This window comes from Cnephaeus nilssonii (genome assembly GCF_951640355.1).
Source record: "Cnephaeus nilssonii genome assembly, chromosome: 4".
Classification (NCBI taxonomy): Eukaryota; Metazoa; Chordata; class Mammalia; order Chiroptera; family Vespertilionidae; genus Cnephaeus; species Cnephaeus nilssonii.
This window is the reverse complement of record NC_137075.1, coordinates 21953431-21981218: the sequence shown is the minus strand read 5'-3', so window position 1 is coordinate 21981218 and position 27788 is coordinate 21953431. Positions and strand designations below refer to the sequence as shown.

Sequence of the window (27788 nt, the reverse complement as noted above, 5' to 3'; positions counted from 1 at the left end):
TCTCTAACAATAATCCTTAACAAACTGAAGTTTTATAAAAGGTAACCCTGGTACTAGTTAATAAAACTAGATAGATTTTTTATACCAATGATTTTAATTAAAGTAAAATATTAACTTCAATACTTTATTGAAATATCCTATTAAAAGAAACATCACATCTACTAGTAAACACTTCTAATCCAGAAATGAATTGAATGGGGAAGTCTGTAATCTTTGATATACATAGTACTTTAGGAGAATACTCAAGGTTAAATGATCACATTATAATTTAAATTACCCTTCAGGTATTCAAATTCTTAATGACTAATGTCAGAAATAGTCCTAAATATTACACAGATTTAAAGCGGACTCCTTTTACCTTCAGCAAATCACACATCATATTTAAGCTAAGTGGGAACAGAATTTACTGCTTCCTAATTTGGTCCTATTGCTTCCAAACTATTAATTCCAATAATGAGAACATTTGCTGTGTTCTGTAGGCATTTGAAGTCTTTTATTTAGACCATTTCTAAGGATTCTGCTTCAGAGGTTTCATGCAGCATTCAAGCTTATGTTAATGAATACAGTCTAGTTTTTGAGATCATGTATCATCAAGGTCTGCAGAGTTTTCATTGTCATTTGCAACAAGGGCTTCTCTGTTCTCATAAGTCCAGAAGCCATTCAGATCGATTAAAATGGTGGTGACTGTGTCTCCTTGATTACTGTTGATTAAATCCTGAAGAGAGATTTTCAAAGGATCCTTTGGTTTTACCATGTCAAAGATTTCATCCTGCAAGAAAGAAGAAAAATACAATGGAATCTGATTCATGACTCACTTAATTTTTATCATACAGTGACCTAAAATTCAGCACTTAAGCTTACATACAATTTTTGTAAAAGAAAAAACCATTCAACAGATAAGTAGTCTCCTTTTCTATGTACTCACAGAATTTTACTGTAATATTCCTTAGTTATGTGATAACTGTCTATCAAAGAGGAAGAAACTGAGGCTCAGAGTTTAAGCTAATACAAGCTACAAAGGTAATTAATAGCTAAACTATTTAATGCAGTGTTCTTTGAGTACATTTTAACTAACTACTTGTACTTTTGTTAGTGATGAAGCAAACCCTTGATTCAATTTAAGTGCAAACTCAGCTCAAACTTAAAGGCTTCAGAGCCAAGACTATGACAAAATTTCATTTCTAATATTGATGTCAACCTTTTACACTCTGGACCTATTGAGGGTGGGGGGTTGGTATCAAAGAATTAGTCATCCAGAATAACACTAAATTGGGTTAAAATTTACTGGAATAGATGGAAGAACCTCTTCTAAATGAATACTTACAAAGAATTTGTACGTGTTTCTTAATCTTTTTGTAATAAAATTACTCGGTATTTAGTGTCATTAAAGGAGGAAAATTACATTTTCAAAAGTTTAGAACAATTTAGGTAAAAGAAATGAATTAACTTTTATATGTTTGTGAAACTTCCTCTTCTAAGGTGGTGGCCATTTAAAATTAACTAGTTCTATTGATCTTATTTATTAAAAAATTTTTTTATTGATTACAGAGAGGAAGGGAGAGGGGAGAGAAACATCAATGATGAGAAAGAATTACTGATCGGCTGCCTCTGCATGCCCCCTACTGGGGATCGAGCCCACAACCCCAGCATGTGCCCTTGGCCCAAATCAAACCTGTGACTATTCAGTCCGAAGGCCAACTGAGCCAAACCAGGTAGGGCTTAACTAGTTCTTAAGTTGCTGTTGCATAGTTTAAAATTTGTCTCGTTTATATTAAACCAAAATAACCCTTAACCTTTTGCACTCGCTTGCTTTTTTCTCGATTCCTTTATTCTAATGCTAACCGTGTCGAGTCACACTCAACATCCAAGTGAAAAGGTTAATGTTATACTTGATTAAAACTGAATGAGGTATTTATTACATTATTCAGTTTGAACCTGAATCAATACTGGATACTCCTTGTTTTTCATAGCTAGAGAAAGTCTCAATACTAAAGTTCTAAGTAGCAGCATATGTTTCAGTGGTAGTTTTCATAGTGTAGGATTGATGTCTCTTTAAGTAATACCAAAGCAAGCCCTTTAAAGTATCAGACTAAAAATGTGCCTGACCTAAATAGTTCCCAAGTTAAAAATTCAGTTTCCAGTGGAATAGTTTGCCAAAGGATGCAGGCCATATTGATTCTATTTTCATTTTCAATCAAAATGAATGAAAGCTGTCAATGAGAACAGAAGGGTGAAAATGCTAAAATCAGACTACAAAAATCATTAGTCAAACTGTGGTCTCAGTTTCTAATGACTTAAATATCATTGGAACAAATAAGAGCAAAAACTTGATTTGATTCAGTACTTTATAATTCATAAGTTACTTTCATATAAAATTTCATTTAATACAAATGGTTAGCTGGTATTATGTAAATTAAAGGAAAAAGTAACCTTCACATCTTGAAATGAAACAGGATCTTGTCCATGGATTTTCATTAGTTCCTGTATGGCCTGTATTTAGCAGAAATAAAACTGTAAATAAAAAATGAAATACAGAACAGCCCCTCTCACACCCCCCAAAAAAATCCCATGGTCTCTTTCTAGTTCCAATTACTTTCCTATCAAACCACAAGCCTCATCATTTGAACCACTCTTGCCAATATTCTCAACATCCTTGACCTTGTATATCACTACTCAGCAAAACCTAAATACTGGGTCAGTGTAACCATCAACCTTTCTAGACCTACGCCTTAGCTATTGAGAGCTTCAGAAAGAAAGTATACAAAACTGCAGATTATTGCTACAACACAGGAATATTTTCCATCCTTAGATGAGTCATGTGGCCTAGCAATTATTGCATTATGACCTCCCATTACCCAAGAATGCTGCTCACACTTTCCCTATTCTTTAAGATACCCAATCCACCACCTCCCCTCCCACCCTACATTTTGCCCTCTACTTGACAACTAACATTAGACATCAAAAATGAAAAGATCTGCCGAAACCGGTTTGGCTCAGTGGATAGAGCGTCGGCCTGCGGACTGAAAGGTCCTAGGTTCGATTCTGATCAAGGGCATGTACCTTGGTTGTGGGCACATCCCCAGTGGGGGGTGTGCAGGAGGCAGCTGATCGATGTTTCTAACTCTCTATCCCTCTCTCTTCCTCTCTGTAAAAAATCAATAAAATATATTAAAAAAAAATAAAAAAATGAAAAGATCTGAAAAAGAATATTTTCAGGTATAATGATTCATGTATGGAAAACTTAGTAGCAGTACAATTGCTTTATGGTAGCTTAGGTGTAACTGATAAGACCGCTTCACCGTAGTGAGGAAATCTCAAAAAAAGTTTTCAATATATTTTATTGAAAAAATCTGCATACAGGTGGACACATACACACGCAGTTCAAAACCATGTTGTTCAAGGGTCAACTGTACTGTGATCCAATTTGACATTTTATTTTTTAATATATTTTATTGATTTTTTTACAGAGAGGAAGGGAGAGGGATAGAGTTAGAAACATCAATGAGAGAGAAATATCGATCAGCTGCCTCCTGCACACCCCCTACTGGGGATGTGTCCGCAACCAAGGTACATGCCCTTGACCAGAATCGAACCTGGAACCCTTCAGTTTGCAGGCCAACGCTCTATCCACTGAGCCAAACCGGTTAGGGATTGACAAACATTTTAGCTGAGTCATTCACTAGAAAATGTGAGGCTTAAACATTTTTTTAAAAAACATTTTTTATTTTTAGAAAGAGAAGAGAGAGGGAGAAAAAGAAACACTGATGTGAGAGCAAAACATCAATTGGCTGCCTCCTGCATCGACTGGTTGCCTCCCTTTATCAGGGATCAAGCCCTGCAACCCTGACCAGGAATTGAACCAGCAACCCTTCAGTGCATGGGATGACGCCCAACTGAGCCACACCAGCCAGGGCACTGAGTAGGTATTTTAAACCAAATGGTATATGTAACATATATGTTAAGGAACAATGACTCATTTACATGAATGAGACTTACCCTAAAGAAGTAATTAAGAGAAAAGACATTCAGATAGCCTTTGTTCTCGATATCAAGCAGTTTGAAAATATATTGCAGAGCTGCAGGTTCTTTTCGGTTTTCTAATGCAAGAACAAAGTCCAGGTAGGTCTTATAGTCCTATAGAAAAGAAAATAACATTAGAGACCATATTTAGAATTAACTTTTTGAGTGTCTAATAATCTGAAACTAGTTTGCAATCAAAAGTGGCAAGATTTTTAAAACATGAAATGACAAATCAATTTGTTTAGTTAATGGTTTCTAGGAATTCTATATAGCAATCTGTACAGGACAGGTTTTGGGACACAGTTTATTTCTTATGAGATTTTCTGTGTTAAACCATAATTTTCTTTTATTATGCTTTTGAAATGTATAGCATAGTGACTAAGCTAGTGTACATTGCCACTATATTTATATCTTCATTTCAGCATGGTCATTTTGAGAAAAATTTATTGGAATGAATAGAATAGTAAATTCACATAGCTATTTGGTATAATGTTTAAAAGTTTTAAATCTAGTCATAGATTACATTTTCTGCATAGTGAAAAGAAGTAAAATACGTGGGAGAATCTCAGAAATTTCTATTCTTGGAAGAAATTTTTTTAGGCTAAGATTAAGAATTCCTTTTTGCTTAAATTGCAGTATAAAGAACTAGAGAGATGTAGCCTAATCATCATCTTATCTCCAAGCATAGTTGTAGCTTCTGATTTTCTTTATTCACCAGAAGTCATTTATAAAGTTCCTCACTGGCTACTATAGACAATGGTGGGAATCACGAAAGTTTCTGTGCCTTTTCCCCCTTTTCCTTTGCAGTTGGCTAACAAGGGTATTGTTTAGAAAACTGCTATTAAAGCTTAGTGATAAAACCTAGAACCTTGATTCTCTTCTGACAATCTGTCCATTTCTTAAGAATCATTGGTTTGGAAAATTTATCACACTCTTAACACATGTATTTAATAGCAAGCATGGTAATTTAAAAATACTATTATAATTTCTGCAATATAAGGGCAGGTACATGTTAGTCAATCTATAGCTACTAATATAGCCACTTAATGGAGAGTAATACAACCTGATTCTTAGATTTAAATCATGGTGTATGTGGTACTATATCTGAGCTGATAATTTAATGGACGAACCATCTCTATGAAAATAGTTAATAGCATTTGCCAAATTTTCAATTTTTATTTTACCTAGTCTACTTCCCTTTACAATTGGTACAATGACAATGAAATGAACAAATTATTAAAATTTTCTATTTGCCCAGAATCCATAGGCAAGTCATGTTGTAAAACAAATTTACCTTAAGATTAAAGGCTCTTTGAATCTCAAATAATTTGATCATTTCATACATTTTAAGATACTGTTACACACTGATATAAAAAAAACACTGTATCACATCAAGAAAAAGGCTTTTGAAAGCTGTGGGAACCTAAATTTTTAAAACTTGTTAGATTTAAACTAATACCATTTCTCCATCATAAGTGAGATACTCCTGGAAAACACGGTCTAAGAAGACATTGGTCATGGTTGCTGTTCCGTAACGGGAGAGTTCTTCTTTACTGAGCATGCCATTGTGATCCTTATCAAGATTCAAATACTGGCCTTGAGAAGAAAGACGATAGAAAGACAGTTGTGACCAAATAAAATTCGAATACAAAAGAATAAACACATAAAGTTGTTTTTATTGGAAAATATTTTGACTTTCAAAGTAATTATCTTACAGTAAAGGTAGTGAAATGATCAATCCCTGCAATCTCTATCAAAACAACTGTTACCCTAGCCAGTTTGGCTCAGTGGATAGAGCATTGGCTGGCCTGTGGACTGAAAGGTCCTGGGTTCGATTCCAGTCAAGGGGACATGCCTGGGTTGTGGGCTCTATCCCCAGTAGGGGGCGTGCAAGAGGCAGCTGATCGATGATTCTCATCATTGATGTTTCTCTCCCTTTCTCTCTAAAATCAATAAAAATATATTTGGAAAAGAAAAAACACACAACTATTAAGCCACAACCAGTAAAAGAAAACCTGCAGGCCAGTGCGGCTCAGTGGTTGAATGTCCACCCAAGAAACAGGTCAAGGATAGATTCCCGGTCAGGGCACATGCCTGGGTTTTTGGGCTCGATCACTAGTAGGTGGCAAGCAGGAGGTAGCCAACTGATGAATTTCTCTCATCATTGATGTTTCTATCTCTCCCTTCCTCACTCAAATCAATAAAAACATTTTTGAAAATTTAAAAAAAGAAAACTCATCATAAAGGGATGGCCTTTGGGCTATTTCCCTTAATTTGCTTTTAGTTTGCAACCTTTTAAGACTTCCTAGGATTCTAAATTAGATGACAAAAACAAAAACAAAACCAAATTAGCTGGCAATAGAGATCAACAAAAGGCACTGAAATGCTGGCACTTAAAAGCAGAGGTCAAAGATGCCAAAATGAGTTAGGACCACCCAACAGAATAATTTAACAGGCTAATGACATTTAAGAAAAGAACACTCTGGCCAGTGTGACTCAGTTGGTAGGAGTGTCGCCCTGTACACTGAAAGGTCCTGGGTTCAATTCCTGGTCAGGGCATAATCCTGGGTTTCGGATTCAATCCCCAGCCCCAGTTGGGGTGCTTGCATGAGGCAACTGATCAATGTTTCTCTCTCACATCACTCTCTCTCTCTCTTTCCCTTCCTCTCTAAAAATCAATGAAAATGTACTCAAGTGAAGATTTTTTTAAAAAAAGGGGGGATAAATATTACCCAAAAAACTGGTGTGGCGTGGTTGGTTGGAGTGCCATTCGTATACCACAAGGTGGCGGGTTTGGTCCTGGGTCCGGGCACTTGGAGCATGTGTGGGAGGCAATCAATGATGTTTCTCTCGCACATCAATGTTTATCTCTCTCACACTCCTTCCCCCCACCCTCTCTCTCAAAAATAAAAAGCAAACCAGGTTCTAGAACACCTCCCAACATTTTATCACAGTACAAGACCACAGTAGATGTTCATAATGCTTGAGTCAAAAAAGACCAAATTAAAGAGAAAGTGTAGTAACTTAAAAAGAGTTACAAAAATTTAAAACATTGGTATTTAAAAAACAAGTAAATTTTAGTAACCTAGAATACTAGCTCTAAGATAATTGCGATACTTTGATCTTAAGGTAAATTAGCCTATGTATCAAAATGTCCTTTGGCCCTATCCAGTTTGGATCAGTAGAGTCAGCCTGCAGACTAAAGGGTCCCAGGTTCGATTCCGGCCAACGGCACATGCCTGGGTTGTGGGCTCGATCTCCCCCCAGTAGAGGGCATGCAGAAGGCAACCAATCAATGAATCTCTCTCATCACTGATGTTTCTATATCTCTCTCCCTTCCTCTCTGAAATCAATAAAAAAAAAATATTTAAAAAAATGTCCTTTGAACACCAATTAACTAAGGAATGAATAATTCAAATTTTAGCACTGTGACAGGAACCTACCATATACCCTTAGGGCAGAAGGAGCAGAAAACCAATTTGTTTCTTGACTCTCCTTGGACAGTTCCTCATCCCTTAACTAAATGAACACAGAGACAATTAGAAGATAGCAATTGTCAAGTGATATAATTTATAAATGGTTTAAAAACATATTTACCTCCAATAAATCATCTAGGAAGCTGCATGCTAAAATATCTTGAATTTTTATCTTCCCTTTAAAGAACATAAAAAAATACAATTAACTGCATTTTAAAAACAAGAGCAATTTTATAAAGGTACTATTTTATAAGAACAATCAAAGAATTGACATTTTAAACCTTCTTAGCTCTTATGCTCCAAAGTCCTTATTGCTATGAAAGGGGAGATGTACAGGAAATTTATATAATAAAAGCCTAAGCAACCATTACGGCGAATGACCAGAATGACCAGTCGCTATGATGCGCACTGACCACCAGTGCAGATGCTCAATGCTCAGCCAGAAGCCAGACTCGTGACTGGCGAGCACAGTGGCGGTGACGTGAGCCTCTCCTGCCTCTGCGGCAGCGCTAAGGAGCAGCGAGCCCAGTGGTAAGGAGCAGTGAGCGGGCGGGTGGTAAGGAGCGAGGGGTTCCGGACTGCAAGAGGGCACAAGCCGGGCTGAGGGACCCCCCCTCCCCACAGTGCATGAATTTCGTGACCGGGTCTCTAGTCCCATATAATAAAAAGCTAATATGCAAATTGTCCCTTTGGGATTTCGACCGACCGGGAGAGTTCGACTGCCCGCTATGATGTGCACTGACCACCAGGAGGCAGCGCAGAATGAAGGAAGGCCCTGGCCAGCAGCCAGCAGCTGGCACCCGGGGGAAGGAAGGCCCCGATCGGCGCTGTTCCCCGGCCAGGCCTAGGGGCCTTACCCATGCACGAATTTCGTGCACCGGGCCTCTAGTATTTAATAAAATCTCTACTTCACATGTCTACCTTTATACCCCAACTATGTAAATCCAATTGGTAAATTCTTTCTAAAATTACATTGATAACTGATTCCCTAAAAAGTTATGTTGCGTATTTTGTGGAGATGAAAATGATACAGCTAGTAATCAAATGAGACTATCTCCATTTTTCTTTGGCAGGTTCTGGAATAGGAAGCAATTTGGAAGCATGGTTATGAGTAGAAGGATTGGAATTTAAATGCCACTTCTAGATATATAATCTAAGTCTCAGTGGCCTCACACATAAACTATGGATAATAGTAATACTTTCCTTATGGAGTGATGGGAAGGAAATGAAAGAATCAATGTATAATGCTTAGCATAGTACCTGGTACATAACAGTCAAAACTGATAGCATTATTTTGTACAGTTTTAAGGAAAAATAGACATATGTTCCTATAATGGAGATGTTTAAAAAAGCCTGTCAGCTACGATATACTACGATAGACTCATAGCTGGATTTTCACGTATAGGAGACTTACGGACTTTGATTTGGGCCTTCTGTACCTTCCCCGGTCCCAGATACATGTATTTAAGTCTTTTAAGTCTCAACAGGTTAGAACAGTTTTTAAAATTTATGTTAACGAGGCCAAATTACCAATCTGAGCCCCATATGGGATAGTTAACTTGAGAAAAAGAAAAATACATCATGGCTAAATGGTTCTATCTCCCAATTCACAAATTTGATCAAAAAGCAAATTCTCCATTATCTTACATATCAGAATAGCCAATTATCTACACTAATAAAAGAGAAACATGCAAATTGACCATCACTCCGCTATACCCACCAGCCAATCAGGAGTGAATATGCAAATTAGAAGGACAATGATGGTGGCCGCACAGCTGCTCCAGGTGCAGAGTGGCCTGGCAGGGCAGGATGCCTGCTATGAGAGGGAGGGTGGGGGGCAAAGGGATCTACAGGAACTGCACTCCAGCACAGCAAAGATGAAGACTTCGACTCCAGAGTCTGCAGGGAAGACCAAGACGGCAGACTCCAGCAGGAGTCTGCTGCGAAGAGGAAGACAGCAGACTCTGGCCAGAGACTGCAGCAAAGCAGCGAAGATGAAGATGGCAGACTCCAGCTGTAGTCTGCAACAAAGATGAAGACAGCAGACTCCAGCCGGAGTCTGCAGCGAAAACGAAGATGGAAGACTCCAGTCAGAGTCTGCAGCAAAGACGAAGACAGCAGACTCTGGCTGGAGTCTGCAGTGAAGCAGCAAAGACGAAGATAGCAGATTCCAGCTGGAGTCTGCAGCAAAGACGAAGATGGCAGACTCCAGCCAGAATCTGCAGTGAAGAAGAAGTCGGCAGACGCTGGCCAGAGCCTGAAGCAAAGACGAAGAAAGCAGACTCTGGCCGGAGCGAAGACCTGAGTCCCAGGTGCCGGAGGAAAATCGGTGCTGGAAGCCAAGGGAAGGAAGGCCTATTGCACAAATCTCTTTGTGCAACAGGCCTCTAGTATCAGAATAACTGGCTTCTTAGAAATAGAGTCATAAATTACCCAGTTCATACTTCATTTAGAGATGAAGGAACTGTAAGAGGTTAGGTGAGATGCCACTGTCACACAGCTGGTTATGGTTGGTGCAAGTAAATCATACAAGATCTTTATATATTAACTAGAGGCCCAGTGCATGAATTTGTGCACATTGAATGGAAATTCATTAGAAGAAATATTTTAATATCGCTATTTGCCCTTTTTTAATAGAAGTATCAACCAAATTCACGATAGACAATGACAGATGGAAACACACGGTGCGATTGGCGCCATCAAGAGCTTTATACATAAACTTGCTTAATTAGACCTGCTTTCTGATTTAGCTAAACTTTTTCCAGCCCAGTGAAGCACCCCAACTTCTCTTTCAGGTAATTGTCAGCAACACAGCAGTAAATATCAACACGAAGCAGATTATTATTGTAGATCATGCAGGGAGAACAAAGGGTAAAGTATTTAACTGCAGCAGTGTTTGACTATATTCTGCGCAGTGAGAAAACCTGAAGTCATTTTCAAGGTCCACCATTTCTTACTTCTTTTCAGTCGGGTCAAGTTTCTAAACTTTCTAAATCTCCATTTTCCGGCTAATAAAAAGAAAATGGGATTCTACCAAGTCTCCTATCTACCTACTCCAGGACTTCTGTGAGGATCAAATGAGATGAAGCACCTGAAAACGTTTCAGAGACATTTGGTTAAAGTGTGAAATGTTTCCACCTGGCTATAAAGCAAGCTGTGTTCCTGGGCTGAAGAAACTGCAAGGAGGCTAGCTGCTAGGTAGAGGAAGCTGGGTGTTGCTATATGACGTCATTACCTGGTGCCCACAGCCACTGTTTCTGGGCTGGGCTGGGCTGTATTTTGTGCCATGGGATCTCAGCAGCGTTGGCTGCGATTTGGTGGGCTGTTGCTCCAGGATGGTGGCAGGGCCTGTGCCCCAACTTGGGGGAAGCTGAGTGTTGCTTTGTCAGCACCAGGTCCATGGTGCCGTTTCTTTGTAAATGGCCAGTGCACACCACGGCAGCTCCTGCATTGAGCATCTGTCCCTGGTGGTCAGTGTGTGTCAAAGCGACTGGTCGGATGTTCAGAGGGACACTTAGCATATTAGCATTTTATATATCTAGATGGTAATGACATGTTGGGAAAATAAAAAATGACATTTCAAGACTTTTCTCTAGTTGAGATTTAAAAGTAATATTTTTATACTATCTAAGTTAGATAAGATTTTATTTTACCTGTTCTTAGAGGGTCCAAAAAGAAAAAGAATTTCCTAACAGCTGTACAAACATAAAAGGAATAAAAAGATTTTTCCAGCCCGTCTAATTGTGGTAAAGTTGGGATAAGTTCCAATATGTAGTTTTCTAAATCCTGAAAGATGAAAACAAAATAAAACTTTAAAGTATTAAAAGTCTGATCTTGTTTCTTCATTAGAAACTGGAATATAATATCAGTCCTAGAAATTGTTCAACATTAATACTAATTCATAACTAGCTTAGTAGTTTGTATTAAATTTGTTCCTACTAATTTAGTTCTTATTTAAATTTTAACATATTCTTGAATAGGTGATGCATCCTACATAGTTCCAAATTCAAAAGGAACAAGAGTATTCATTGAAAAGTTTCCTTCTCACCTATTTCCTCTCCCCAGAGGTAAGCTACATTATCAGCTTCTGATGTATCTTTCCAAAGATAACTAACTGATGCATATACCAGCCAATACATATACAGTGTATGTATATTTCCTTTCCTCTTTAACACAGAATATCTAAGCATACCATGCAAATTCTTCTGTATTTTGCTTTTATCACTTAACACTATACTTTGCAGTCATTCCACATTGGCTCTCAAAGAGCTTCTATTAAAAAAAAAAGCTATGGTGCTCTGACCAGTGGGTTAGTCGGTTGGAGCATCGTCCTGAACACCAAAAGGTTGTGAGTTCAATTCCCAGTCAGGGCACAAATCTAGGTCGTGGGTTCAATCCCCGATTGGGGCGCGTACAGGAGGCAACTGATGTTTCTCTCTCCCTTCCTCTCTCTTTCTAAAATCAATAAAAATATATCCTTGGGTGAGGATTAAAAAATATTTCAGATGTAACATAATTTATTTAGTTTTCTATGGATGGACATTTAGGTTATTTCTAACCTTCTGCTACACTAAAAACAATACTATAGTGGCTAAGCAAATTTTTCATTCATAGATATGGAAGAATAATCTACACTAATAAAAGAGAAATACGCAAGTTGACCATCACTTTACGGCACCACTAGCCAATCAGGAGTGAGTATGCAAATTAACCAGACAAAGATGGTGGCGGCCCCGCCCGCAAGCTGCTCCAGGCCTCTGGGCAGCATGCATGCAGGCGTGGGACGCTTATTATGAGGGGGAGGGTGGGGGGTGGAGGGAGCTACAGGAGCAGCGCTCTGGCTGGAGCGAAGACTGAAGGCGGTGGCCAGAGCAAAGGCCTGGGTCCCCAGTGCCGGAGGAAAACCAGTGCCGGCAGCCAGGGGAAGGAAGGCCTATTGCACGAATCTTCGTGCAACAGGCCTTTAGTAGGATGTAATTTCTGTAAGTGGATTGCTGTGTCAAAACAGATGCACATTTATAATTTTGATAGATATTGGTAAACTGCCCACCCTTCCATAGAGGCCATATCCATTTTATCCTCCCACCACCAATGGGAGGCTATATTAACAGTTCCCAAATTGTGCCCCAGGAGTGCTACATTGAACTCACAGGGATGCAACAGGATAGGATATTTTAGCAACATCTGTTAGACACTGCATGATCTATTGCTCAAGGGAGTTCACATTTTCAACATTAATTTTAAATATATATTCCTTTTTATTACATCAATCTTAGCAATCTAGGTTCTTGATGGTTGCTATAATAAAGCAAGTGCCACAAGAAAATCAGTGTGAGAGAGGAACTGAGGATGACTGTCAAATCTAATTCCCAGGTTGAGTAGCTGTACAGTGCCCCCTGGGCACACACATTCCATTAGTAATTGTTCTTTAATAATGAAGTAAAAATATTTTTTTTAACTTAAGTGTATTATTCTTTTCAAAAGACTAATGGAATTAAGTTTAATGAATGCTTTTATTGTTCACAACTGATGAATAAATGGAACTTAGTTTTTAGGTATTTCTTTTGGTATAGAGGTTCTATGATGAATCTACTGAGACAAAAAGAGTACTGAAAACTAAAAAATTTGGGAAACCATGGCCTATTTTACATTCCTTCATTACAAGCATTATCAAAATTCTTTTTTTAAAGATTTTTTTTTTACTGAATTTGAGAGAGAGAGGAAGGTAGAGGGAAAGAGAAAAATATGGATGTGAGAGCAAAACACCAACCAACTGACTGCCTCTTGCACACCCTTGACCAGGGATTGAGCCTGCAACCTGGGCATGTGCCCTGACTGGGAATTCAACCCGCAACCTCTAGGTGCACAGGACAATGCTCAATCAACTGAGCCAGACCAGCCAAGATATTATCAAACCTTTTGATCTATGCTAATCTGATGGGTGAAAGATGACATTTTAATGAAGATCTATTTGACATTTATCTTATTATGTGAACTTAAGATTTTTTCTATGAGTAACAAGTATTTGTATTTTGCTCTCTGCAAAATACACTCCTTTGCCCAGTTTTGCATTGACTTAGCAGCCATTTTCTTCTGATTTCTTAAGAGCTTTTTATACATTAGGATAATTGGCCATTTGTGACTGAGTTTCAAGTATATTTTCCAGTTTGTCTTCTTTTAGCTTTATTATAGTCAACAGATTTTAAAAATATTTAGCTGAATTTATTGTTTTTTAGAGTTCAGTGTTTTGTCACACTTAGACTTTCCTATTCCAAGATTCTACATTTAAAAGCCTCTCATAGTTTTTTATATTTACTTTAACAATTTTGTTAATTTTACGTTAGCCATTGTAAAGTATGTTCTCGTTGATCAGAGATACTTTATATTTAAGTTGCAGAACAGATGGCATCTCAAACTTGGTTTGTCCGAAATGGGACTTTTATCCCCAACCCTGGCCCTCACCCTTTTTTCTCTATTCCAGCAGTCATTCAAAATAAAAATTTAAGACTCATCTTTGGTTCCTGACTCACTTTTACCAAGGATCTTATCCCTTACCCCCAATATCAAATCCTGTAGCAAATTTTGGGGTGAGTGTGTGTCCAAAATATATATTAAATTAAGTCATTACTGAATTTTTCTACAGCATCACACTGATCTAGGCCATTATCATCTCTCACCTGGACTACTGCAGTAGCCTAAACATGCTTTCTTTCATTCTATCCTTACAACCCATTCTACACGCACCCACAGTGATGTTTTAAAATGTACATCAATCATATTCTGACAGATTCAACTTAAAACTTCTAATGGTATCCCATTAGTCTCAAATAAAATTCTAACTCCTTACCATGGCCCTAAAAGGCCCTCTATGTGGTCCCTGCCTACTTCTCCAATTTCAACTCCTATTACTCTAACTATATTGCTCATATGCTCTAGCCATACTGGCTTCCTTCAGTTCCTAAACAGATCAGATTTAACTTTGCCTTGGGGACACTGACCCTACTGTTTCCCCTTTACTACATTTTTATAAGGTTGATTTCTTTCTCATCTTTCACAGCTAAAATTCAATCACTATTTCAAAAAAGCACCCCTTTCATCTTATCTAAAATAGCGCCCCCCCCAACCTCAATCATACTTTTTCCCATTCTCTATATTGTCACCATAGAACTTGTCATTATTTGAAATTATCTTGCTTATAATTTAGTGTCTGCCTCCCTACTCTGCTAGAAAAAAGCTCCATAAGAGTAAGGCTTAGAATTGTACTTAGAACACCTCTGGCCAGTTCAGTGGTTAGAGCATCAGCCTGTAGATTGAAGGGTCCCGAGTTTGATTCCTGGTCAAGGGCAGGAACCTTGGTTGTGGGTTCACACCCCGCCCCTGATCAGGGTTTGTGCAGGATGCAACCAGTCGATGTGTGTCTCTCAGATTGATGTTTTTCTCTCTTTCTCTCCCCTCCTCCTCCCTCCCTTACACTGTCTCTAAAAGTCAATGGAAAAAATATCCTCAGGTGAGGATAAAAAAAAGAATAGTATCTGGCACAAATGAGGTGTTGTCAAGTGCTTATTTAATAAGATTTAGTAAGTGAATGAAAGTTTGCCCAAACTACTCAAATTACAGATGTTGGTTCTGGAAACTACTGTCTTTTAAGTAAAGATACATGATCTGATTTCAAAAGGCAAAGTGCCCAGGGTAGGAGAAATATTTAATTTCTTTGAGAGAAGGGAAAATTACTCTCTTTTAAACACAACTACAGAGATGTACTGTTGTTTTCTCTCCCCTCTCTTTATCCCTGTTTCAATTTTTGTATCCATTCCTGGAAAGAGGCAAGCAAAAGGAAGTGTGTCTTTAAAAAAAACCCAAAACCCAATGTATTCTTATTGATCTTCAGAGAAAGAGGAAGGGAGAGGGAGAGAGGGTGAAGGGAAAGAGGGTGAGGGTAGAGAGGAGAGAGGAGAGAAGAGAAAGGAGAGAGGAGAGAGGAGGGAGAGAAACATCAATGTGTCACACCCAATCAGGGATTGATCTCGAAACCTGGAGGTGTGCCCTGACTGGGAATCAAACCTTTGACCTTTTGGTGCATGGACAATATTCAATCAACAACTGAGCATACTGGCCAGGGAAAGGAAGTGTGTCTTGTAAAACAACTCACTGCTGACAAGAATTATTAGAGCTATAGAATTACTCTAGTATCTGATCTAAGAAAGTATCAACAGGTGGCTAATATGTCTTTCTTGCTAGAAAGAGATGGATAAAAGCAAGAACCTTTTAAAAAAATAATTATTTTTTAATCCTCACCTGAGGATATGTTTTTATTGATTTTAAAGAGAGAGGGGGAAGAGAAAAACATCAATGTGAGAGAGAAACATAGTTCAGTTGCCTCCTGCACGTGCCCTAAACTGGGGATCAAACCTGCAACCTTTTGGTGTATGGTTCGTTGCTCCAACTAACTGATCCACCCAGCCAGGGCAAAGCAAGAACCTTTTATTGTCAAGTTGATCTGAATCTTAAAGTTCAAGAACTGTACTGTGTCCCTAGCAAGGTTTTTGTGTTTTTTATTATTTATTGATTTTTAGAGAGAGAGGAAGGGTGAGGGAGAGAGAAACATAGGCTGCCTCCCACATGTGCCCTGAACAGGAATTGAGCTTGCAACCCAGCCATGTGCCCTGACCAGGAATCGAACCGGCAACCTTTCGATGCATGGGATAATGCCCAACTAACTGAGCCACACTGGCCAGGGCCCCAGAAAGGTTTTTAAGTGTAAATGTTCAGTATGAGCTAACATTCTATCTACAGAAGTCTGGATAAAACAGACAGTAAAAAATTATAACAGGAAATAAACTATAACAGGGAATATGTCTTAAAATCTAATATTTGAATATTTATTTAAGCAATTAATTAACCTGTTTCATATTTATGCTTAACTCCCTGCCCCTTTCCCCGACAACCCTAAAAAGCACTCTATATTTGGTGGGAAAAGCCTGAGCTAAAAAGAAGCATGACCATATAATTTAGATTCCTGCACTCAGAAGAAGCATAGCCATTTAGATGATGAGACTATAATTCTCTATTGATAACTTGGCCTAACTACATTAATACCTAGTGGTATTAATTACCAAACAGCCTCTTGGAAACTGACGTTACAATCCAAACCTAGTGGTGGGAAAACAGTCACATTATTTTTCTCGTATGTATTTCCTTTAAGTGGAAAAATTCCTAGCTTTCACATTTTAAAACAGTCATACACTGATAACACTCATGAATAATCACAAGTTTTTCACTGTTTCATCAATGGTTTTTAATCCTATTAAAACACTACATTCTTATTTTCTCCTATAAAGAACTTTTTCCCAAAAGACTAGAGAAAATAATCTAAAAATGAATTTTTGTGGTCAATATACATTTAAAAGGCTTTTTAGTAACATGTTATTTGTAAAAACAAACAAAAACAGAGATACAAACAAAAAAAGAACCATCTGTAATTCCAACACCCAGTGGTAACCACTCTTAACATTTTCATGTCTATCGTGGTTATTAAAGTAGATTAAATACTTACGGATTCCCGAAGGTATCCTTGTCCTGCAACATCATATAAACTGAGTCCTATTCTTGTTTGATGAAGCCAAACTGACAATAAACAAGAAAATGAAATGTAATTACTAAGTGCTATCCTTTAGCATATATATGGACAAAAGGAGATAAAGAGCTAGATTAGAGGGACAAGCTAATATCTTTATGAACATCTTTATTCTCACACATATTACTTATTTGTTAACCCTAAATTTGTTCCAAACAAAACAAACCTACCATAGAATGGCAGATATCAACAATTCTGCAATGCCTAAAGTGATAATAAAGTTGATGCCCTTGAGGATATTGTTCTTATTAAACTTGTCATTCCACCAAACAGGGACAGTGAGTGTAATGTTATGCTTTTAACAAGCTGTTTTTATTCTACTGAGGTTATTTACTGCCACCAAATATTAAAGGTGATATACATAAGACTTGAAAGATCATTATGGAACTTACAGGAATCATACAACTCCAGTTGTTTGGTAAAAACTCCTTGAAACTCATACTACAGTTGTGAGTTTGAAACTATCTTCTCAGGCAGCTCAACCCATAATATGTTAGTGAAATAAAATTACCAGTGAATTAAAAATTTCAAATCACCACACATTAAAACTCTTGGTTCGGCTTTTGATATACCCTGATAGCTAGTATCTTTAGGATGTGAGGTTTTTGTTTTATTTCTCTTTTTATAATGACGAACTCAAATTTATGGCAGAAAATCTCAGCTCTAGTAAGTTCTAGGAGAGAATCATACTAGGAAAAAAAATCTTGTTCAAAAGATAAGAAATTCTGCTATTCAAACTTACTAAGAGAGTATTTTCACATGGGATACTCTGAAAGCATGGATCAAAATCCTACTTGATTGCCAGATAGGGAGAGCACAATGAAAATGAAATCACCTTTTCTCATGACATAATTAAAGAACTGCATGATGGAAATTCTTCCGTAAGAATCTGTATGAAGGAGTTTAGCAAAGACTTTTGCTGTGAAAAATTGCCTAGAAAAGGAAATAAGGATTAAAATCATCTGCTAGCATAACATAAAAATTACTTCTATATAAATTAGCAAACAGCATAAATGCAAGCAATTAAAAATCAAAGTGGTGAAAAAAGTGAGAATTATAGTTCAAAAATATTGTTCTACTTGTTTACATTCTCTTGTCTTAAGAATGAAGGCCTATAGTGTTATAAGTCATATTTCTTTGAATAAATTTATACCAATATAATTTTCTTTACTAAATAATTTTTTAAACTTCATTAATAACTTTTAATAACATTAATTGACTCAAATTGTCATACCACTAACTTAAATTTTCATCAACATTTGAGGCATTTAAAATGCTTAATGAAATATATTCTTTTATTAAATACTACAGGCCCGGTGCACGGTATTTGTGCACGGGTGCGGACCCTAGGCCTGGCTGGCCATCAAAGCGCAAGCGTCTGGTGTGGAAGGGCAGGTCCTAGCTGACCTCTGGGCCCTGGGCAGCACTTGGGCCCCTGGGTCCCAGTGCGCCCCCCTCCGCCTGAGTCATCGGGCCCTGCCCGGCTCCCTCAGCGCCTGGGAGCCACTGCTGGTCGCAGTCTGCAGGGCGAACAGCAGGGCAATTGGGACCTGCTTGCACCAGCCTTGGCCTGGCACCACCTGCTCACCTGCTCCACCACCCTGCTGTGGTCCCGCTCCTGTCAGGGCCGGCAGCGCCTCCACTGCCGCCCACTGCCAGCACTGCCGACGCCCGCCATGTTCTGCGATGCCCCCTAGTGATCAGTGCACGTCACAGCGAGCGGTCGAATTCCCGGTCAAGGGGACAATTTGCATATTAGGCTTTTATTATATAGGATATTATTCTTACTTGCACTTCGGTCCAGCTTTCTCACCAACTTTCAAAAAATTTTCATAATTAATCATTGCTTCCTCTCCAATCATAGGTGGTGTCTGGTGCTTGTCCAGCAAAAACCATAAGTTCTTAGAAGAATTGCAAAAATGGAGATATTATAGTTAACAGAACAAAACTTAAAAGCATAGTTAAATATGTTTACATTAAAATGATAGTTTGATAGTAGAGTTAATATTAAGATGAATCTCATCCCCTATTATTCTTCTGATTAATTAATAACAATAAAAATAGACATATACATTGCCTCTTTAATCTACTATATACTGTAGATATTGTTATGCCTACTTTACAGATGAGAATTGAAGCACAAAAATGTTAAGTACATTGCCCAAGATCACAGAGCAGGGCTGGGATTTGAACCCCTGCAGTTTGACTCTACAGTAGGGGTTTCTCAACTTTATCCGTCCATTAGAATCACCTAGGGACTTGAACAAACAAAACTATCCTTGGGAGATGGGCCCACACAAGCTCTGCTGCTGTTTCTGGTGGGAGCCATCTCTCCAGAGCGTGTCTTTCACCCACTCTGCAGGCCCCTCTCCATTAAGACAGTCCTGAGATCCTGTATGATGTAAGTTGTGCAAATAAGAAATGGCTAACATCCAAAGCAAGCTTTTATTCCATTCTTACCTGTAATTCTTCATTATCTAACAGTTCTCTGCTTTTCCTTTGCAGAAAGACAGCTCTGGATTCCTCTCTTAATTTCTGTAGTAAGACTTCATCTTCAGCTGGCAGCTAAAAATACATTGTAGTTAATTTCTACACTTAAATTCTACACTATTGGATTAAGTAAAATGTATATGAGCTCATAAAATAAGTATGTATTCCAATCCTCAATTACTTTTTGTATTTCCATTTTGCTTAATTTCAAATCATCATTCATTTAAAAAGTTCATTTAGCCTGGCAGGTGTGGCTCAGTGGTTGAGCACTGACCTATGAACCAGGAGGTCACAGTTGGATTCCAAGGCACATGCCCGGACTGTGGACTCAATCCCCAGTAGGGGGTGTGCAGGAGACAGCCAATTGATGATCTATGTTATCATAGATGTTTTTGTTTGTTTTTTTAAATATATGTTATTGATTTTTTACAGAGAGGAAGGGAGAGGGATAGTTAGAAACATTGATGAGAGAGAAACATCGATTAGCTGCCTCCTGCACATCCCCCACATGGGATGTGCCCGCAACCAAGGTACATGCCCTTGACTGGAATCGAACCCAGGACCCCTCAGTCCGCAGACTGACGCTCTATCCATTGAGCCAGACCAGTCAGGCATCATAGATGTTTTTTAACTCTCTCTCCCTCTCCCTTCCTCCCTCTGAAATCAATAGAAACATATATATTTTTAAAAAGTTAAAAAGTTCATTTAACAAAAAGAGATCCACAAAGAATTCAGTGACCAACAAATGAGCACTGTTTCCACGGTAACCACAGACGGACACAGAATTGCACTGGGACTATCTGAAGTCCATAGTCTTACCACATTAGGCCTTTTGAGGCTGGATCATCTCACTTTGGAGATGGCCTCCAAGGCAGACTGCCCACTGGGGTGATTTTCATAAGCAGGGCTTTATAATGACTTATACCAACTCAATTTAAAACTTTTTTTTTTTTTTAAAGATTTTGTCTTCCTTTTCTATATCTTTGCCCCATTAAATGTAGCTAAGTATCCCTTGGTTCAAATCGGAGATTATGGTTTTCATCTTTCATTTCCAAAAACTAACTTAACATCTTTCATTTCCAATAACATCCTTCCCATTAAAAGGAAGGAGTGAAGAAGGAAAAAACATTCGGAGGTGAGGCTGAGTCTAGGATTATGCTCCAGTGTCTAGTCAATCACCTAATCAGTGGAGGTGTGTACGTAGTGTGTGTGTTAATGGTTAAATGGTTACCAAAGATGGTAAGTGCTTTGAAGCAGTGGAGAAGAAGAAACAAGAGAAAGAATGTGCTACAAATACATTTATCTAAAATTCCAACAGTGGTTACATTTTACATAATAATATTAAATAGGACTTATTCTTTTCAGTCACTTTCAATTTTAGCTGGAAATAGCTTTCTTTCTTTTTTATTGATTTTTATTTAGAGAGAGAAAGGGAGGGGGGAGAGGGAGAGGGAGAAAGAGTGGGAGGGAGGGAGAGGGGGGGAAGAGAGAGAGAGAGAGAGAGAGAGAGAGAGAGAGAGAGAGAGAGAGAGAGAGATATGAGTTTCCTTCCATATGAATCCTGACCAGGGACTGAACTCATAACCTAGGTATGTGCCAAAACCAGGAATCAAACCCACAACCTTTTGGTGTAGGTGATGACCCTCCAACCCTCCAACCAACCGAACCACCTGGCCAGGGCTTATAACTGCCAATGTGTACTTCTTAATCTCTTCATCTTTTTCACCCAGCCCCAAACCCTCCTCCCATCTGGCAACCATCAATTTGTTCTCTGTATGTAAATTGCTTTCTTAAGGTATGTTTTAATCTGTAACCCTCTTCAAATACTTCTTTACAATTTTGGCACAAAGAAACAAATAAATAAGTATAACTCTTCAAGCTTTCCATTCTTAACCTATTTTTCAGTTTAACCTTGAACAAAACATTTTATACCTTACAACATAAGTACAAAACGAAGTTAAAAATTGTGATCAACCCTGGCCTGTGTGACTAGTGGTTATAGAGTAGGCCCTCATACCAAAGGGTCACAGGTTCGATTCCGGTCAAGGGCACGTGTGTGGGTTGCAGGTTTGATCCCCAGACTGTTGGGGTGAGTGTGGGAGAGAACCAATAGATGTGTCCCTCTACACATCGCTGTTTTTCTCTCTCTCTCTCTCTTTCTCTCCCCCTCTCTTCTCCCCACCTCTCTCTCTCTTCCTCCCTCCCGCCCTTCTACTCTCTCTTAACAGCATTGGAAAAAATATCCTTGGGTAAGGATTAAAAAAAAAATTATCAGTCAAGTAATCCTAAATCTTACAAAAAGCCTGACAACATAATCCAACAGAACACCCATTACTAATATCCATAATAAAAATTAGGAAGAAAAAGCCTGTAACTCAAAAAGAGGGGGGCAATTAACAACTTTGTGATCTTATACCAATTTATATGAAAACTCAGGATTTTATCAGCTCCAAAATAATGGTAAGATCAACTAGAATGAAATAATAAATATATAAAATTTAAGATATAATCATTGCCCAGCCGGCATGGCTCAGTGGTTGAGCACTGACCTATGAACCAGAAGATCACGGTTCGATTCCTGGTCAGGGCACATGCCCAGGTTGCAGGCTTGATCTGCTGTATGGGGCATGTAGGAGGCAGCTGATCAATGATTCTCTCTCATCATTGATGTTTCTATTTCTCCCTCTCTCTGAAATGTATAAAAACATATTAAAAAAAAAGATATAACTGCCCTAGCCAGTTTGGCTTGGTGGCTAGAGCGCTGGCCTGTGGACCAAAGGGTCCAGAATTCGATTGTGGTCAAGGGCACCTTGGTTGCAAGGCTCCTCCCCAGCCCAGGTCCTGGCTGGGGAACATGCAGGAAGCAACCAACTGATGTGTTTCTCTCCCAACGATGCTTCTCTCTCTTCCATTCTCTCTAAAAGATCAAAGGGAAAATATCCTCGGGTAAGGATTAACAAAAAAGTAAAATAAAAAATAAAAAAGAATATAACCCTCAATTTATTTATAAAATATTGTTATTCCATTTTAAAAATTGTATTTTATTTATAAACTCTGCAAGACATTTGCTTAGATACCACTTACCCTATAATAAAACCGGGGAATGGTCTTGTAGAATTCATTTGTGTTTTTTCTACCTCCTTTCCATTTGGAGTAGTATTTGGTAAATAAATCCATTTCTTCATCTTTTAATTCTTGTTCACTTTTTTTTTCTGTTAACAAAATAGATTCAGGGGGGAAAACACTTTCACAATCAAATAATACTTTTCTCAGGTCATCTAGTATAGTCTAATAATAGTGCAAAAAAGGTCTTCACAGTTGTGCTTAGACACTAAACATTTAAATTTCTTGAAATACCAAGACTCACTATCTTCCACTGAAACAGCCTCTCCTACATATTCACTCTCCATTGCTCCCTCTACTTTTTTTTTATTTTTTATCACTATACTTGTTTCTTCCTCAAGCCACTGCCTCTCTTATAGACCTACTAGAGGCCCGGTGCACGAAATTCGTGCATGGGTGGGGTCCCTAGGCCTGGCCAGGGATCAGGGCAGGTCAGGTTCCCCACCTCCCTGCCTCCTCTCCTCCTGGCCTCTCGCCCTCCGCCTTCCCTCGCTGCCCGTGTCTGTCGCCACCCTTCCTCCTCTCCCTGATTCCCCATCCCAGCCTGGGGCCCAGCCCTGACTGGGTGATCTGGCAGCTAGGGGAGGGACTGGGAGGTTGGCCAGCAGGCCCCATTGGCGATCGGGGCCTGCGGGCTGGGGGCAGCTCCTGTGTTGAGCGTCTGCCCCCTGGTGGTCAGTGCGCGTTATAGTGACCGGTCATTCTGGTCATTCGGTCATAACGATCGCTTAGGCTTTTATATATATAGATGGCATGTTCCTAATTCATTCAATTAAAAGTATTTATTGAGCACTTACTACATATTGAACCCTATACTAGTCACTGATGCTAGGGTGCTGAGAAAACAGGCATAGCCCTTGACCTCATGAAGTTTCAGCCTTGTAATCACTCTTCTTCCGAAAACCCTTTCCTCTGAAGCTCACATATCCAGATACTATTACTCTCCAACCTCTCCACCTGCCTGCTGCTGGCAGGTAGCTGTCATTTAGCCATTCCTCCACAATGGTTTGTGGATCATGATAACTGGTGCACAGCGCTCTTCACCTCAATGTCCTGCAATCATCAAGGAAGAACAGACATGTGGGTGACTCAACTTTGAAGGCTTTTGCTTTCACCTCTACTGTGTCACTCAGTTCCATGGCAAGACCACAGATCTTATCGGCTCTTCTTCTAAAATTTTAAACTCTAATATACTCTCAGATAATTTTTCTCTCCTGGTTATTCAAAACCTCACTACCATAATACCTGCACTTTAGCCTCACTGAGGTCTCCAATTCTATTATCTATTTTCTCAAAAGTTTATTTTCCTCTTCCTGGTCTCATTTCCTTCCCCTAAACTCCTCTTATGCCTGCATTTCTGCCACATCTGTCATGTTAATTTTTACCCTTGGACCAATCTTAACATCTAATTTGTTTACCATGGTTTAATACCTTTGGAGAAAACTGTACAATTTTGGTCCCACAAATTTATTTCATGGTTACTAATTAGTAAGTCAGCTTTTCAAAACACCAGGACATATTTTATTTGCCCTTGATGTTCTCTTGCTGATTCCCCTTGTTGACCGACTGCTCCAAGCTGTCATTACATCTTCAAACCCCTTCTGTATTCACCATCAACAGATGACAATCTCTCCCAGTTCATCAAAAGTGTGTACTGGATACCCATAGACACCTAAATGAAGTGGGAGGGCAGGAAGGTATCAAATCTGTACCTTACTTCTTCCTGCCAGTTGTAAGGGAAGAGGTTATCTCCTCTCTCATCCAAGGCTAACCTCTCATTTTACCTGAGGGCTCAATCTCAGCCTTTGTAATTCTGTCTGGTTGTTCCCATCACTTATTCTTTCCTTCTCCCTCCTTCCCCCATTCAGTTATCTTTCATTCCCTCATCTTTATTGGCTTTTCTTTAATTTACAAACACGCAAAGGTTTCTTCCATCTCCTCACCCCCCTCAAACTCCTTCCTTTCTACCTATTACCACACATAATTCCTTCCTTTCTCATACAATTTTTCAAAAAGAAAGCCTACGCTGGCCATCTCTGCTTTCGTATCTCTCATCCCTTCTTCATGCAATCCTGCTTCTACTCTTACCACTCTACAGAAACTGTAGAGTTTCTTTCCAGGGCAACCAATGACCTAATTGCTTATTTATTTTTTAAATTAAATTTATTGGGTTGACATTGTCCAATAAGATCATAGAGGTTTCAAGTGTACATTTCTATGATACATAATCTTTATCACCCAAAGTCAAATCATCTTCCATCCCCGTATGTTTGGCCTCTTTACCCTTCACTACCCCTCCACTCTGTTGCTTAGTTTAATGGACACACCTGTTCTTGGTTTCTCTGTTAAATTTGATACTATTGATTCTAACCTTTTCTTGGCTTTTATGAGACCATGTTGTTGATTCTATTTTTTGGACATTTCTTCTTTTTTTATTTCTCCTTCCTCTATTATTTCATCTTTTATAGTTTAACTTCTAAGTCCCAAACCTATGTCACTTCAATGTTAAGTTATTGGGGAGAAGAGGAAGAAAAAGCAGACTGAGAAGGAATGACTGGTGAGGCAGGAGGAAAAATAAGAGTGTATGTCTCCTAGAAACCAAAAAAAAGAAAGTATGTGTAGGATGAAGATATAAGGGGAACAGAGAAATAAGGCATAGCTGGAAGTGGAAGTTAAGATAAGAGTCTCTTTAAGATGAGAGAAATACCACCATGTTCATATGCTGCTGTGAATGACTGAGAAAGAAAACCCAAGAATGCAGGAGAGAGAGGACATATCCTTGAGTAGGCAAATATGGGATCTACCTAGCACACCAAGGAAGCAAACAGTCTTAAACAGAAGTTGTGCAACCTGTTTGATTTACTTATTTTATCATCTCTTCCGATGCTAAAGTGTAAGTCCTACAAGAACAAGGGTTTCTGTGTGTTGTATTTACTGCTGTGGCCTGGAACAGTAATTAGCATGTTAACAAACATGCAATGGAGTGGGTTTTAAGAACAAAGGGGAGGAGAAAGCACAAGTACAGGTAACTTTTCCAAAAAGTTTTCCTATAAAGTGTGTAGAGAAATGTGGCTAAAGCTGGAGGGGAATATGAGAGCAAATTATTTTTTTTAAGATGAGGTATATTTCGGCATGTTTGTTGGAACTGGATGGAAATGATCCAGCAGAGAAGGAAAATTGGATGACACCTAAGAGAGACAGAATAAAGCCAGAGTGAAGTCAGTGAATAAAAGAAAGGGGACACGACCTAGGGCCGGGGTGGAGGGACTGTCTCCAATAGGGGCCTGGACAGTTCCCCATGTGTAGCCAACGTGGGGGCGGTGAGAGAGCTGGGAAGCGGGAACAGGTGTGGGGCTTTGATTGCTTCTCCTCTCCAATATTTACGCAGACAAGTTCAGCAGCTGAGGGTGAGGAGTAGGTAGGCTATGTTGGAAGGTTGGAGGTTTGGGAAATGAGGAGAACGGTAGGAGAGTGAACGTCTAGGGAAAAACGGAAGAAATGTAGACGAATGACTGCAACACCTACTTGACGTTCGTGGACCAGAACTGAAAGGGAGACGATGTGCCCTGGTCCCGTTTTCCCCAGCACTTTCAGCTGCCCTGGGTGCGGGTGTGAAACAGGAAAGAGTTCTCCACAGGGTGGGTAACAAGCAAGGGTGAAGGATGGGGAGAGGGACAAAGAAAAATGGGGTATGACATTTACGTGGATTAGGAGGGAAGGGAAAAGTGATAGTAAAAAGGCGGCAGGATCAATGGACGGTAGGTTCCTGTAGGATCCAAGAGTTGTTGGAACCAGGGTTCTCATTCCTCCGGCACCTGCGAGCTTCCCCGCCCGCAAATCCTTCCTCGGGGGAGTGTGGGTCAAACCTCCCGGGGCCTCTGAGCCACCTCCCACCCCGCCTGCTTTCTCAGGCGAGTTTTCACAGCGGCGGAGAGCGCGGCTCCCAGCGGCTGCTCCTCCCATTCGGCCCCCGCCTCTGGGCGGTCGGGGCCGGGCGCTCTCCGCGGACGGCCCTTCCCAAACTCACTGTTTGGGCCGTTGCTGGGCGTCGCTAGCCGCCGGCGAAGAACTTCTTTCCAGTCCATGACCGACCCCCGCGCAGCAGCTCCGGCATTTGCTAATCGCTACCCCCGCCAACCAGCTCAGACGTCAACCAGCAGCCAGCCTCCGAGACGCTGCGGAGGCCGCCCGGCCGCCATCTTGGGCACGGGCGGAAGTCAGCTACGGAGGCGAAACGGGGAGCGTAGTCACCGCGGAGAACGCGGCGGTCACACCCACAGCGGGGAGAGCAGGCGGGAGAGAAGATGGAAAGTTATGTCCTCCGGGCAGCTTCCCAATGCCGCAGCGCCAGACTGTAAAGGCGCAGGACAGGGAAGCCCGTACTTCTACTTCCTCTTGGGCCTTGGGCGCGTTTGCACCACGTGACTCAGGAGTCCTTGGGCGCTTCCGGGAAGCGTTTTCTCCACGATTTCTTTTTATGGTCCCTTGAGGATATACGGAGGCCCTACAGGTTCCCCTAAATGTAGTAGACGCCTTGACTAGCCCCCGCGAAGGCTCCCTCTGCCACTAAAAGCTTCGAAATCGCCTTTCCCTCGCCGCCGGGCCGGCGTCCGGTTCAGCCACGCCCCCCGCGGCGGGGCCGTCGCGGTGCATTGTGGACACGGTAGTTCCCGCCGCCGTTGTGGTCGCGTTCGTGAAGCGTGCGTGCTCCGGTGAGTTGTTGAAAGAAGTGAACTTGGTGTGTGACTGACCTGTGCGCTGTAGGCAGAGCCCTCTGTGGCCCTCCCTCCCTGACCTGAGTGTCGGCCCGGCTCTCTCCCCTCCTCGCCCACCCCATTCCCGTGCCTGACGCGTGTGGCGGCCTGGGGACAGTGGTTAGGCGGGGCAGGGCCCCTAGACTGGCTTTCACCGCTGCCCTTGCTGCTGCTGGTGGGGCTGGGCCTCTGGGTCACGATATTCGACTTGACGCCTCGCCTTCAGCCAGGCGCCCAGGGCATCCTATCCCCTTTCTTTCTTCTTTTTTTTTTTTAATATATATTTTATTG

At 40.1% G+C, this 27788-nt stretch overlaps 2 protein-coding genes across 5 annotated transcripts in view; one reads left to right on the top strand and one right to left on the bottom strand.

The window, feature by feature from the left end:
• Positions 1-139: 139 nt before the first annotated feature.
• On the bottom strand, positions 140-26901 carry PPP2R3C (protein phosphatase 2 regulatory subunit B''gamma). 3 transcript variants are annotated; one of them, XM_079767526.1, is made up of 13 exons: positions 26771-26901; positions 22705-22832; positions 19591-19695; positions 18919-19031; positions 17966-18063; positions 17050-17120; positions 11150-11282; positions 7618-7673; positions 7464-7539; positions 5480-5616; positions 3997-4134; positions 2431-2490; positions 140-769 (listed from the first exon to the last, which is right to left on the bottom strand). In XM_079767526.1, exons 1-13 carry the CDS (start codon positions 26826-26828, stop codon positions 581-583), a joined length of 1362 nt encoding a protein of 453 aa, XP_079623652.1. In that variant the 5' UTR covers positions 26829-26901; the 3' UTR covers positions 140-580. The 3 variants fall into 3 exon arrangements, with proteins under 3 accessions (XP_079623652.1, XP_079623654.1, XP_079623653.1); XM_079767528.1 differs by lacking the exon at positions 22705-22832 and having other exon boundaries at positions 26771-26868; XM_079767527.1 differs by lacking the exon at positions 140-769 and having other exon boundaries at positions 2441-2511.
• A 399-nt stretch (positions 26902-27300) lies between these two features.
• Positions 27301-27788, top strand: part of PRORP (protein only RNase P catalytic subunit) — a 153275-nt gene continuing 152787 nt past the window's right edge. Inside the window, exon 1 of one of the 2 annotated variants that reach the window (XM_079767524.1) lies at positions 27301-27455. The gene's annotated coding sequence lies outside the window, so the exon portion shown is untranslated. The remainder of the gene's footprint in view (positions 27456-27788) is intronic. The other variant, XR_013813351.1, reaches the window with a different exon arrangement.